General features: G+C 37.6%; 1 protein-coding gene and 1 pseudogene across 1 annotated transcript; one reads left to right on the forward strand and one right to left on the reverse strand.

Moving 5' to 3' along the window:
* Positions 1-455: 455 nt before the first annotated feature.
* The window catches only part of LOC140859293 (GDSL esterase/lipase At1g54790-like), a 213,625-nt pseudogene continuing 199,148 nt past the window's right edge, over positions 456-14,932 (forward strand).
* On the reverse strand, positions 3,916-6,043 carry LOC105060469 (uncharacterized). Its single transcript, XM_073261286.1, has 3 exons — positions 5,942-6,043; positions 4,917-5,340; positions 3,916-4,662 (listed from the first exon to the last, which is right to left on the reverse strand). Exons 2-3 carry the CDS (start codon positions 5,310-5,312, stop codon positions 4,060-4,062), a joined length of 999 nt encoding a protein of 332 aa, XP_073117387.1. The 5' UTR covers positions 5,313-5,340; positions 5,942-6,043; the 3' UTR covers positions 3,916-4,059.

Below are 14,932 nucleotides of genomic sequence, written 5' to 3' on the forward strand. Positions count from 1 at the left end.
ACCGAGGTAGTCGACGTCTCCAGAACATGCAGATCTCGATGACCCTGATCGGGGTTAGCGGGTTCCACAGGAACCTCCGAAATGGTGGTTAAGGATGTCGCCACAGTCTTCTTAGTCTTCATACTCGGATGATGAGGAGAAAATGACTCAGGACCTCAGATAAAGGTAAGACCCTTCTTTTAGTGCTAATCTGTTGTCGTTGGAGAGTTGAGTTGACTCAGACTACTAAGCTGGAGTCAGAAGAGAGAGAGAATCATAAGACAGTTAGTCGGGACCTTCAGTTGGATGTTGGTACCAGATCCTCAATCGATCCCTTGAGTCAGATCTTGCAAAACTATCAAAGATAGGAAAGTCCTCACATTGTAGGATTCCTTGATGGTGGACCCTCCGATCCCTAAGTTAGTCTCCTACGAAAGTAGACAGAAGAAGTCTGAGCTTTTACATAGAGCCTAGTGATGGAGTCGAGTATGAAGTATGGTAGATTGAAGTTAGGGAATGGAAAGAGTAGAAGCACAGAGGATGCCGTGCAGGGAATGGAGAGCAGAGATGGAGTTAGAAGAACTCATAGTTTTGTAGAGGAGATAGATTCTAGTTCGTATGAAATCAGTCTTTCAGAGAAGGCATGTAAAGCAAGTGTTCAGCTTCCTAGAGGGTCTTGGGGAGTAGAGTTTTATAAATGAAGGTGGCTATCTGTCGTCTTCAAAAATGTACGCCGTTTGTCAAAGAGCGGTGGTTGTGGGGATGTGTTCTGGTGGTTAGGGAATAATGGCTTATATATTCCAAAGTTGTTGAGATTACAGATCTCACTGAGTGAAGGAGGCTGTTGAGCAGTGAGTGGGTTGGCTGCTTGTTATCTTATGGATAGAAGACTTTGGAGTTCCTCTAGCATGGTCGTAAAAGACCAGATGGCAGAGACCAAGCCATCGCTTCATCACCTTTGATCAAGGATACATGTCGGGCTGCTATTGGATCACCAAATCCATGGTGGACGGTTCATCCTAGGGTGTATCACTAATGGTCTGAACATATAAGAAACAATTCAAATTATATGGAGCTGATATTAATAAATATCACTCTAGCTCTGTTTTCAACCAGGTAATAGGATTCTTGATTACAAAAGGCTGCCACGCTGGTATCTGCTAATAGTGAAAGCTGGAAAGCATGAGTTGGAAATCAACAGAATGCTACAGAAATAGTAATCCATCATATTCTACTAGAAGTAGAAGATCATTAGCATGCAATTTGATAGAGGGAACTCACTGTTTCATATCTAATGCAGAAGATTCGAGACATTTTTAGGAACTGTTTTTCTCTAAACCTAGGTTAGTTCATAGGAAAAGAAATAAGCTTGTTCCAGATTTCTTAGTTAATATGACTGCCAACATTATACCTTGATTTCTTTTTTGGTAATAAGGTAATGCACTCACCATATACCTCACATGAAAATATGTGCATGCATGGGATTTGGATTGATAATTTTTTGGAGTGTACATGTTCCTTTCCTCACAATAGAACACAAAGTTAATAGATAATCATCCAGATTACCATACACAGAAATTGCATGGTGGTTGATGGGTAGAAATTATATTGTAGTTAATCATATTAAATGGACAGACTACCATTTTCCAGGTTATTTAATAGAAGATCCAGATGCAGCTTACTGTTGATCTATGAGGGTTTAAAAAAATTTAGTCAGTTCAAAACATTTCCGATGGAAGGTTAGTGCAAGCAGCATAAAGTGCAAGTGTCAGGATTTTGAATATAATATTCGATTGGGTTGGAATTGAAATAGAAATGTTAATTTTTTTAAGATAGTGTTTGGGTTGATGTGTAGGGTTGTAGGCAGGAAATGGCATTGCAGTTGATCACGATAAAAGGACAGACTACTACTTTCATCCGGTGCCAATGGTCATAATAATCATCTGCACACTCATACAAGAATTAAACCATCATTAAACCAACTTTAATGTATAGATGTACTTAATACCTTAATACCGATACTTTGATTCATGGCATCCATTTTTTGTAATTGATCTTGTCATATAACATGCAGATTTTTTTGCTTTCTTGAGGCAACAAATTCAAGAGATCTATTCCTCAGTTTGATTTCTTCAGTCAAAGACTTTACATGTTTGATATAGGCCAAAACAGCCTTGCTGGTGCATTCTTTTCCAAAACAAAGGACCAAGTTATTGCTTCTACCCTGAATGATTCTGTTGGAGTTTGAAACTGGACTCAAGGTTTCAAGAACTTACACTTAGATTCATTATTTGTCAAGTACTTTTGCAAAAGGATTTATAAGAGAAAAGCAAGTGTTATAATTGGGTACATGTATCCTCGATAATGCAAGCTCAGGGCCGGCCTTAGGACAGGTCAAATTGGACGATCGCCCCAGGCCCCAGTCCCTACATTGATGTTCCAATGGGATGTAAGGATGACTTTCTACAATATTATAACAAGAAAAATAATTAAATAGGTTAATGATGGATTTTACACACTGCTTAATGAATATATCTATAAAAAATTATTGCACGTAGATTAAATTTTTAATGATAATTAATGTTTAAAATATATTAATTTTTAATAAAGAATGCTCCATTTTTTTCATTTGATCAGATCTAAAAAATGTCAGGACCGGCCCTGTGCAAGCTACTAATGACACATTAGATCATAAATGCATAACTAAATGGTTGATTTCTTAGCATATTATATAGGCTGATTTCTCAAAATAAAGGGTTCTAATAACATAACTCTTCCAGCTATACAGCATAACTTATTATTTTTTTTACATATTTTCAGTTTAGTCCACGTACTTTCTGAGATGGTTTAGGTTACATTTTCTTGCAAAGTAAAACTAATTCCAAGCTTTTCTAAAATCTGAAAAACCAAAAATTGTTTGGTGGCGGAGAAATGGCTGCGGCGATGATGGCCATGGGAGGTCGGTGGCTGGCAGGGGGCCACTGGGGTGGTGGCGGCGCTAGTAGTGGCCATTGAGTGGTTATGGCTTTCAGAAACTTAGAAAACCAGATTTTTTTTAGTTACCACAAATTCCAGAAACTGAGAAAGTGTTTTTCAAAAAACTGAAAATAGAAATTGGGTTGCTGCAAACACCATTTCTGCATCAGATTTTAAGTTTTCGGAAAGGAAAAAGAAAAAAACTGGAAACTAAGTGATGCCAAAAGGAACCTTTGCATGTACTGGGGTTTTCTGTGACAAAATGTTCTATTCTGACTTCTTTTTTTCCCCTAATAGTTCCCGAAATTATATGACCAACATGCAAGGAAATTTTGGATTCATAATACTGGTCCACTAGGGTGCTTACCTCAGAACTTAGCCAATTTTGGTAAAGATCACTCGAACCATGCTGCTAAGCTTTTCAATTTACAGCTTCATGCACTTTGTACAAATTTGTAGGGTGAAATTACGGATACAAGTAATGGTTATTTCTTCACCATAAAATACAACCTCATTGCAAAATTTTCTTGATACCGTACATAAGTACCCCATTGGTGATTCATATTGTCATCCAAATCGGAAAGTAAATTGATTTTCAAGTTTTAACCTGATTTAAGGTCGTCATGCATGCTTGGCAGCGTAATATTAGCATAGAAGGAAATGAGCGATTTGATTTCTTCAATCACAAATAAATGATGGGTGATGTTCAAATCTAAATTCTCACCATCTCACATTAGGTTGAAAAATATACGATCCTATCCACTGTTATACTGAAATTACACCCCGCTAATAAAATAGACTAATTAACATTCTGAAGTGCTGCAAAGTTGTGCAACATGTGACAATATTTTCTTTTATCACAAAAGAGAATTCTGTCCAAATAACCAACACCAATCTGGGGACATCAAATACTATATCTTATTGCTCCAGTAAAAGTTCCGATACTAGAAATTCGTGGCACAGTAATTCATGATCTTATACTTCAGGTTTACATGTCAAAGAAGTGCCTCCAACATGATACATCGCATAAAAAAGGAAAGGAACATTTTTACAGGAAAAACAATATAAAATGAGCTCGAGACCAAAAGGAATCCTCCAATAACTTTAGGCATAACTCTCCCTGTCACTTTGAGTGGATGCTAAACGCTTTAGCTCTGACTGATGTTCATCATTTGAAATGTGCAGCCCAAGGCGGAGATTTGTCAAGTATCCTTCTTGCTTCCAAGTGAGGGTTCCAGATGAGTTCAATTTCATCAAGGTAAGGTGGTAGGCATGTAATTCTAAGTGATGAAATTTCCCTGCCCATTCATCTTTCTTAGCAGAATACAACTTTTTGATTGCACGACGATATGCATCAACAGTACTCAAAGAGCTATCTGTATCTTGAGTTGGACAAGCTGCAGGATTGCAGTATGGCCTAGAAGGACCACCGCAAGGACTACAGCTACCAATGGAGGATGAAACACTTCGAGCATCATTGTGTTCTGTATGATTCAAGGAGTCATGTGTGCATAACTTAAGAGGTGACGAGTAGATGCGTCGCCTTTTCCTCCAACCTTCCTCAAAACCAGAGTGATACTTATGTGGAACCTGCTCTTCCACCTGATGGTTTTTCAGCTCTTGAGAAGGTTGAGGAACGGGAGAGTTAACCTCTTCGTCTACTGCAGACCTTCTGACCATGTTCCCATCCTTAAATCTAGCAGCATCCTGTCATCAAGTAAGGAGAACATCGGCAATAACCCAAAAACTTCTAACAAAGAAGAAGCTTTATAGGCAAGCATTGCAGACAGAAATCATTTTGACATGCAAGAAAGAAGATCTCTAGAGGACTTGAATCAATAGAAAATAGAACCCACTAGTCCCCATTCTTACAGTAATACTAACACAAAAATAATTGATGTAAAGCTATTAAATAACAGAAGATGTAATAGTTATGTAACAGAAAAAGACAAATCGCTTACCTCCTGAATTATAACCCAATGGTTGTCTTTCCAAGCTTGCCGCACCCTAATTTCAGATTTATGAGCTATGATATGCTTAGATGATCCAAGAATTTTAACAAAATAACAGTCCCCAGCAGCTGCACTCAAGACCTGCACCAGCTTCCATGAGTGATTCTCTAGTGCTTCAACAATGTCACCAGGAGACCAATACATCATACAATCCACTGATGGAGGCAATGGCCTGATGACCTTTCTTGGCACCCTTTCAGTGACTGTAGCCATGGCCCGTTGATGACTATCATACTTGACACTATAAGTGTGCCCATTCCCAGAGATGATCTCAGCCGGCCGCCAGGAGCCACACTTGCTCCATATCTCCACCTTAGTCCCTTTCTTCAGTCTCATGACCGCCATGTTGATGTCAAGAACCAAGCCCCAGACCCTGATTCAGAAGAGATGAAAGCTTATTCCTTGGCAGAATAAAAAAGTTGATTATATGATCGCAGCAGGTGTAAAACTAAGCTAGAATCTTAATTCAAGAAAAGCTTAAGACTGAGACATTGAAGTACGAAATCAAGAAAAGCTTTTCCTTTTTCTCTTGAGGGGACGAAATCAAGAAAAGCTCAAAACAAAGAATTTAAATCAAGCAACTAAGAGAATGAAGCAGAAGTCTGACAGAATTTTAATAACTGAGCGAACGGCTGACCTAATTGAATTGGAAATTGATCCAATGAAACGTTTGATACCAAGAAACACGTATGAGGGCTTCAAGTTTTACATGTAATCGAGCATTATCGAATAGACTGGAAGATAAAACTCTGAAAAGTGGTATAAAGAAAAGATGATTTGCCAAGCTTACAATCGCATAAAATTCTACAAATGGCATTGACAAGAAGGAGATAAAATCTCTAGATATAACCAGGAAATCAAAAACATCAGCCATGAATAACCAATGCTGTCAACAAACTCGTGGATGGGATTCCAAGATTGAACAAGAACGCATTGAACTCAATCATAATTCATGAGGGAAAAAATTCACTAACCTCTTGATGCAGCAAGCAAAGAGAGATTGATCGCAGGGGAAGAACAAAGTGATCTTTTCCTCTCCTTTTGTCGATCTTTTTGTTTCGCCTAGCCTTCTCGGTGGTATATATAATTTTACCGGAACTCCGCGTTTCCCAGTCCTGGACGAAATAGGAATAAGACCTTTAATCTAAGCCGTCTGATCTGTTGTATCTGCAATAATTAGGGCAATATATATATATATATATTCAGAGATCGGACTAAAAGATGGTTATATTGTGGCATTTGTCAGATAAAACTGGGTTCCTTAATCTACATCCGCCGGTGTGTGGACGCGCACACGCGCGCCGTCTGTTCCAACGGTCATATGGGATGGGTTTGGGGGCTTAAGAATTTGGCGCCCAGAAAGAATGAGAGATCAAGGCCGGACCCATGGATTTTGCTATTTAGTGCTTAGGCCTGGCTAATAAAATTAAAAAGGATTTTTTTTTTTTTTGTTTGAATACTCTTCTAAATTTCGAAATTATATGAATATCCTACTAAAATTAATATTTGCACAAATGCCCCTGAGATAACAGTTCTTCTAATGCAGTTAATGAAAACCCTTTTTATTTAAACTAAAAGTTAATTAGAATCCTTAAATTATGTTTTTGCCCTTGAAGTAATTACTGGGTCTTGTTGGAAAACCCGACTTGTTGTTCATCATCCTTGCTTGCGATTCTTCTTCCATGGTACTTTGCTTCCCTATCCTGGAAACAAGACTATTTTCCTATCATCGGAGAAAGACTACCATATTTCTCTAATCTTCCTCGATTAGATTCTATATTTTTAGTGGCCATTCTCCATCTCTTCTGGTCACTTCTTCGGCAGTTATTGTTCGAGTGCTTATCATTGCTGATACCATCCTTTCATCGTAGATCTCGTTGCTGCTACCTTCCATTAGTTGGAGATCTGCTTGCCACTTCTTTCTTTTATCGAAGATCGAGTTTCTACTTCCAAAGAATAGAGGGCTTCACCGCTTGCTTTATCTATCCACCTAATATTTGCTTCCTTCTGAAAAAATAAAGTTTCAGCAAAACTTTGTTATGTTTATCTGAAGCTAGCATTGACGTCAGAGATCACTTCATAGTTAGAGAACTTTTCTTGCTGCTGGAGCTCTCCTCACCATCAAAGTCTGAGCCCTTGTCATTGCATCTCTTATCTTCATGATCTAATCCATGGTGTGCATGTGCATGCATAGTGTGTACATACACATGTGCAACCACACATGTATGCACATGCGAAGTGCTAACAGTGATATAGGATGGGATTTGCATTGCTAAGTAATATTAAAAATCAAAGTCCTTAGATGTGTGGGGAAGCACTATTTGGATGTCAATTCTCTTTTATAGCTCTTTTTTTTTTCTTGGTAGCTGCAAAATAGTTCTATCCTACACTGCATACACCACATGGCCGTGCATGCCACCAGTTATAGCCCCTCATTCTTGTGGACCTTATTCATCAAGCACTCATTAGTGGCTATGACTACCAACCTACATGATTATGTGGTGCATACCATGTAGGATATAATTTCTTCAAACCAAGGTATGGATTTAAATCTTCTCCAGTACTAACTTTGTACTAGTCAAAGTATGCGGAAGAAAATGACCCATGTGTTTAGTTTTGACATGATAAGTTGGCTTTGCATCATAATTGATGAAAATAGACATCAAGTGGTTGATGTAATGGAAGACTTACAAAGCTCAAAACCATATCATAGTTAACTAGAATAATATTGAAAGAAATTATCTCAAAATTCTTGCTAAAATTGATGTATTAGTCAACATAATTAAACATAGTCAAAAAGTTTGATACAAGCTGGGTGAAAAAACCCAATCCCATAGTCCTAATATAAAAATAAAAAAAAGATTAATAATAACAGTAGTCAAAGCATAGGCTACATAAATTCAATCCCCAATTAAATCTCCACATAACGTCATCTTGTAAATTTATGTACTAATCATATTCCATGTGCTTAGATCATATAATCCATACAAAATTCTAAAATTACATCCCATCAACACCAAATTAATATATTATCATCACTTTCATATCCAATCTAATTACGTCTATTTAGTTCCAACCATTTTTCTCCTCTAATGTGTGTGTGTACATTTTGATCACATGATTAACACCAAATATAAGCTGCTTAAAAGTATTAGTTTACCAAGTTGTAGAAGTTCTTTGGTAAATGCACCAATTGACTCGGGATTAAATCTCGTTTTTTCTTGGGTTTATGGGCCTAGTTGCATTAGGGGAGGGCACCTAGCATTATGTGTCCCATTGTGTTAACGTTGGTATAGAATACCAATACGTCCACATGGGATAAGTATGCACATGCAGATATCTAAATTAATTAATTAATTATTGGGAATCCTAATCATATTCTAAGTAGATTATATTGACTCAGGCTTATCTTAAGTAGAGGTTGAGGATTCTAGATAACTCCCAACTATAGAGATCGTGTGAGAGTGGAGGATTGTAATATATGCCTCTATAAATAGATGGTGCATGTCAGTCATATATCATACCATATGTATAACTTAACTAGACACAGACATATTATTCTCCTTGTTATACTTTCTTTCTTTCTCCAAAGCAACTACCCAAAAGAGGCTCGGGCATCTAAGGCATGGACACCATAAGAGGACTCTGGAAGCCCTCTTTCAAGATTTGGAGTGCATTCAATGAAGGCATAAGGAGTGCGTTCAACGAAGGCATAAGGCTGCGGTTCTTGGGGTGCAAGTCAAGAGGGTCGTCAAACAAGTCTAAATACAATCACTTCCGCTTGTTTTGGGATAAAAATGCTCAAGGTATATATTTTAACCTAAGTTCTTATAGTAGTATTAGAGCTTACATGACCTTGTTTGCACCCTTGCCGTAGCTCTCCGGCTTAGGATCACAATAAGCATGCTAGAACCACCCAAACCGAACCATATTGCATGATATGTTCAGTCCTTGTTAGAATATATTTTGATTATTATTTTGTTGATCCAATTAAATGGATTTGTTCCTCATATGGTAATCTACATGCCTACAAAATTTCATGCTCATCTGCCATTTGAGAGAAATTTCAAACACAAATTTCAATTGTGTATGAACCCGTGATAAACTAGAGAATTTAGACCCAATTTTGATGTATATAATGTTTGTTTTACACTATGATACTAGTATCATATGAAACTATGTTCTTTAAGCTTTCCAACACCATATTATATGTATGATTTGGCTTAGCATTTTAAGAGATATAGGCTCTTGAAATTAGTTACGCAGAATAAATTTTGTCACCCCCAAATCCGGAACATAACACGACCATGCTATTAAGAGATGGGGCTCACGATAATACGAAGCCAATCAATCATAATCAACTAAAATTCATCAAATAAAAAAATTAATTTCATTATTTATCAAATAATTAAATCAATATTTATTCAGAGTGACTAAATCCAAAAGATAATACTAAATCCAAATCTTAATATTCATAAATAAATAACTACAAATCCATGATCGTAAAATAAACTAAACTTTCACTATAAAATTTTCAAGCTTATTTCTCAGATTCCTAAGCATAGATTCCCTTCATCGATTCTAGTATTTTTTCTCTGTAAAAAAAATAATAAAAAAAATATGAGCTACACTAGTCCAGTAAGTAGAACTTGTGCTTCTTTATCGGATCAAGCATAAATTTTTTATGATAATGTAATATTTAAAAAATAACAGATAATACAAAATAAAGCATTTCATAGAATATATAATAAAACAAGTCATAAACCAATCATGCATGCATAAATTATGAATATTTCATAAACATGAATCATAAATCATTTTTGTCATATATTTGTGTCATGTTTCAAAATATTGCTTACAGATATTCATGCTAAGGTTACTATTATACCTGTGACAAGGCCATGTTTCTTAATCGATAGAGTTTTTATTTCGTGTGCTAACTTTATACCCATTAGCAGGGCCATGTTTCGTGTGGATGCTAGCTCCAGATATCAACTTTTTCGAAGGGATTCGTTCATAGCTATCTGAGAGCCTTTGAAATCCTTATATCTTTTTCTTAAAAGATACATATACATAGATAGAAAAAACAATGAAATTCATGCTTCATAATCATGCTATTTTTATAAAATGCATTCATGAAATCAATGCTCATAATAAAATATAATTTTTCATATCACATATGCTGATCTTTATTTTATGAAAAATATGATTTCATCAACAATAATTCTTTGCATGAAAAATATGATTATTTAAAAATAAATAAGGAGCATAAGATCTACTTACCTTATTCATCTTAGATTTTCTGATTTTATTAGAAGAATCAACTAATCCTATTTAAAATATCAAATCATTATCAATTTCTATTCGATGAATATAATAAAATTAAATCATAAGGAAAGAGAACTGTTGACCGGACGTGTCAGACCATTCAGATACCAGGACAATTCAGGGTCTCCAAACTGAGGGTCAGATTTAAGTGACTTGATCAAGAAATCCTGAAGCACAGATCGGATCAAGGTCAAGATCAATCAATAGGATTCATTAATAATGGATTTAAAAGATACTTGATATGGCCAAATGAGGTTAACATACAGTATGGATATCAAAGCAGCTTCAGATCATCTTGTTGGAGTCAATATGAGTCCTTAGAAGATGAAGGCATGACTCGATACAGGATTTATAGACCTTCTTAGAGAGAGAAAGTCGATCATGAGAGAGAAAGTAAAGAGAAAAAGTGGAGAGAGAATCTTCATATCCTTCAGAAGAGGCAATCATGATTGAGATCATCAGAGATCATATCAAGATGCCTCAATATGGATTAACTGTGATCAGATGCTATAAATTTCGATTAAGGACCGACTGGGATCCAACCTACTGCACAACTTTCGAAGCGATTCCAGATCATCTTATTTTTATCTCAAATTTGTCCTATAATCCATGATGCAGTTAGAGAGAAAAAGAGAGAGAGTAGGAAAAAAAATTTTAGAGAGAGAAAAAGAAAGAAATTTTAGAGAGAGAAAGAAAGAGAAATAGGGAGAAAGAGGGGGAGAGAGAATTCACTCTCTACTTTTTTTTTTTTTTTTCCTTCTTCTTCTTCTTCTTTTTTTTTCTTTTCTTTTTCTTTTTCTTCTTTTCCTTTTTCTTTTTTTTTTCCCTTCTCTTCTTCTCTTCTTTCTTTCCTCTTCTTTGGCCGAACAGGGGAGGACCAGAGGGACGTTGCCGTGGTCCGCGGGCTGTGGCGGCACGACCGGTGGTCCGGCAGCGGCGACCGACGGCGATGGAGCCGGAGATGGCCGGCAGCGAGGTTCGGCCGGTGGGAAGTTAGAAAAAAAATGGAAAAACAGGGGACCGCCCCTTTCCTTGAATTTTCTCCGGTCATTGGCCGATCACCTGCGGCCATGACCTTCGGGAGAGATAGGTAGAGAGGTGAGTGTCCAAACCTAGGGGTGCGGCGCCATGGACGGCGGCGCTGGTGGCTGGAAAAGGGAGGGAGATGGCTCGGCCGAACAGAGCAAAACATGATCTTGGCTCTTTGTGGATTTTCCGACGAACCCGACGGCCGGAGAGGGTGTACGAAGCCATGGGAAGGAGGGGAAGGAAGAGAGGAAGGAGGGCCTGGGCTTACCTCCGACTCCGGTGAGGTCTCCGGCGAGAATTTTAGACGAACACGATGAGGACATCCGCGGCTTCAAATGGAAAATAGAGAAAAATAAGAGGGGACATCCAGTGCTTGTCGTGGCCGGCTATGGAGGAGGAAGGGAGGATTTTATACAGCTCTTCCCAGGGTTCCTAGTTGCCCTAGGAGTCCTTGTTCTATCGGGAAAGAGGAGGAAGAAGAAGACTCCCGTTGGGAGTCTTCGTTCAAAACTTTTTTTTTTTTTTTTTCTATGGGCTTGATGGGCCACAATTGGGTGGGCTTGATTTTTAGAACAGGGTATTACAAATTTTGTCTGCAAATTGGGCTGCTGGGAGAAGAAGATAAACAGTATGTGGCACTGTTCATCAAACTCATGCACGTATGGTGGCTGCATCACCACACACTGTTCATCACACTCGTGCAACATATGGTGGCTGCATTACGACCTAACAAAATGATGTCGGATCAGATATCCAAAAATGCTGATGGACTCTTTGCATTGCAATGAGCCGAAAGGTGGTAGCTGTGTCGCCACCAACCATTATCATGACAGCATGTGTAATACATGTGTGCGTAGCTGTGGATCGTTGAGAGTCAGTTTGAATGGTTAGACCATCCCCACATGCGCAGGTGGCACGTGAGGGCATGAGGTGGGCCCATTGGGCCTGAGTTTTTGGGCTCTATGCTCCTAAAATTATGGCCCAAAGCTTTATGTGATTAGTTCTGAGTTTTGGATTTTATCAGAATTAATCTCTAATTTAATTTTAATAATTATGATTAATTATGTATTAATTACAAAAAATTCATGAAAAATATTTTAAGGGTTCCTGTGATTAGGATCATTCTGTGCTTATTTGAGCATATTAGAATATTCTTAAATAATCTCTTATGCTTAAATTTGCATAGATATTAATTTGGTAAACTTATAAATTGGTGCTATAATATAATTGTTTGTCAATTATTCATCTTATGTGTTTTAATTAAAATTAGCATCATTAGGGCTCTTTTGTGGGGCCACATCATATGATGTTTGAGATGTGTGGATTTGTTCCACAAGAACAAATGGATCAAAGTGTGAGATTATGCACGATGGATGATGATTTTGAAGTCTAGCAATCTATCGATCTCAAATTACATTGATTTAACATTTTGATTTTATTGTTATTTGTTTGAACATGTACATTGAATGTAGTGATATGGCCACTAGTTCTGTCATTGCTAATCTTGTAAAACCTGAGAGATTGAATGGTACTAATTATGCCACTTGAGAGATGCATGTCCAATATCTTCTTCAAGCGGAGAAGGTATGGGATATTTTGCATGCTACCATGTTTCCTCTGCAAGGGAATGATTTTTTTCTTGCACCTCAAAAGGCCTACGACAAGTGGCTCGAGAGGGACCGTGATACTCACCTTGCGATGCTTGTTAGCATGCGGAGTGACCTTATGGGCCAGTTCGAGTCTTGCAAAACTATGAAGAAAAATATGAAAAAAGCTGAAGGTTACGGATAGACATCCACGACAAAGCTCCATGCTTTGCAACTAAAATTTCAGTAATATATCAAGAATTCGAAGCATAGCATGACTCAGCATCTTAAGGAGATGGATTCTCTCATTCGAGATCTTTAGACTATAGGTGTCACCCTCATTGATGAGCAACAAGTGTTGGAGGTGATTAGGTCCTTACCGGACCCTAAGTGTACCCAAATGAATCTTCTTGTGATGTATAGTAAGAATGTCCAGACTTTTAAGGATATCTCACGTCACTTGGAGTTGGAGGTAGAGTGCATTGAGATGAGTCACACAGTAGCTTATGTGGCTCAGGTTGAGAAGTGTGAGAGCTTTGAGCCTAGACAAATGAAGCAAAGATTTAAGGCTAAAGGTCTTGCACCCAAAAAGGATAGATCAAGAAAGTCAAGAGTGGCTCACGTTGGAAAGATGGATATATCCAAGCTCAAGTGCTACAGCTGTCAGAGAAAAGGACACTTCGCTCGAGATTATCCTGTGTCGAAAAAGGTAACCACCTTTCCTAACTCTCCTTGTGTTTTGGTGTGCTCATATGCATTAATTGCATACTCATATCCCAAGTGGATTGTTGATACAAGAGAACTGTGATACATGAGTGCCGATAAAGAGGAATTCGTGGATTACTGCCTAGTGCCGACGGGGACACAATATATCACATTAGGGAATGGCACTAATGAAGAAGTCCTTGGAGTTGGATCATACCAGCTCAGGATAAAAAATGGCAGAGACCTATTCTTGCAAGACGTTTTGTATGCTCCAGAAATCTTATATAATCTATCTTTAATAGTAGTATTATTAGGGCTAGGATATTCTTTCCATTTCGGTGGTAGTGATGTAAATATTTATGATCATGATATGTTCTTAGGATCTGGTTTGTTAGATGATGGATTCTTTAAACTATGTTTGGATGTTTATAATCAGAATCCCTCCCTTGCTTGAATTTCTTCATCTTCTTCTATTGATGATTGTGATGTGTGGTATAAGAGATTGGGCCATATAAGCCAAGATAGGATAGCCAAGCTAGCTAGAGAAGATTTGTTGGGACCTCTAAATAAAGTAAGATTTACTGTGTGTGAGCCTTGCTTAACCAGCAAAGCCAAGAGAAAATTTTTTGATAAGGCTATTTGGTAATCTCATCCGTTGGAGTTAGTGCACTCCAACATATGCGGTCTGATGAATGTGAGGGCATATCATGGTGCAACTTATTTCCTTATGTTTATAGATGATTACTCATGTTTCGGTTATGTGTATTTGATCCTCCATAAGTCAGAAATATTAGATTGCTTCAAATGCTTCATGATAGAGTGGAAAATTAGATCGAGAGAAAACTTAAAACTCTCCAAACTGATAGGGGTCGTGACTATCTCTCTAATCAGTTTAAAGATCTATGTGAGGAAAAGGGTATAGTCTAACACCTAATTATTTTAGATACTCCACAATAGAATGGTGCTATGGAACGTCGGAATCGGACTTTGTTAGAAATGGTTTGGTCCATGATGGTGCAGGCAAATTTTTCAATTAGTTTCTGGAGAGATGCACTGTTAACTGCTGCCAATATTTTTAATCAAGTTCCAAGCAAGTCTCTACCCTTTACCCTTTTTGAGTTGTAGATTGGTAGAAGTCTAAATCTAGATCACTTGCATCCTTTAGATCAGCTGGATATGTTCACAGCTCCTCCCACAGATATGGTAAACTTGGACCAAGGGCTAGCAAGAAGGTGTTCATTAGGTACCTTAAGGTTTTCAAAAGATACTTCATGCATGATGAACACCCTAATGGGGGAATGACTGAGATAGAGTCTC

This window comes from Elaeis guineensis, chromosome 7 (genome assembly GCF_000442705.2).
Source record: "Elaeis guineensis isolate ETL-2024a chromosome 7, EG11, whole genome shotgun sequence".
In the NCBI taxonomy this organism is placed as follows: Eukaryota; Viridiplantae; Streptophyta; class Magnoliopsida; order Arecales; family Arecaceae; genus Elaeis; species Elaeis guineensis.

Excerpts from the sequence above, each read along its gene's own strand:
- LOC105060469 (XM_073261286.1), bottom strand. The coding sequence starts at position 5,312 with ATGGCGGTCATGAGACTGAAGAAAGGGACTAAGGTGGAGATATGGAGC. Across the intron at positions 4,663-4,916 it reads ATTGGGTTATAATTCAGGAG|GATGCTGCTAGATTTAAGGA; the intron begins GTAAGCGATTTG and ends ACTTGATGACAG.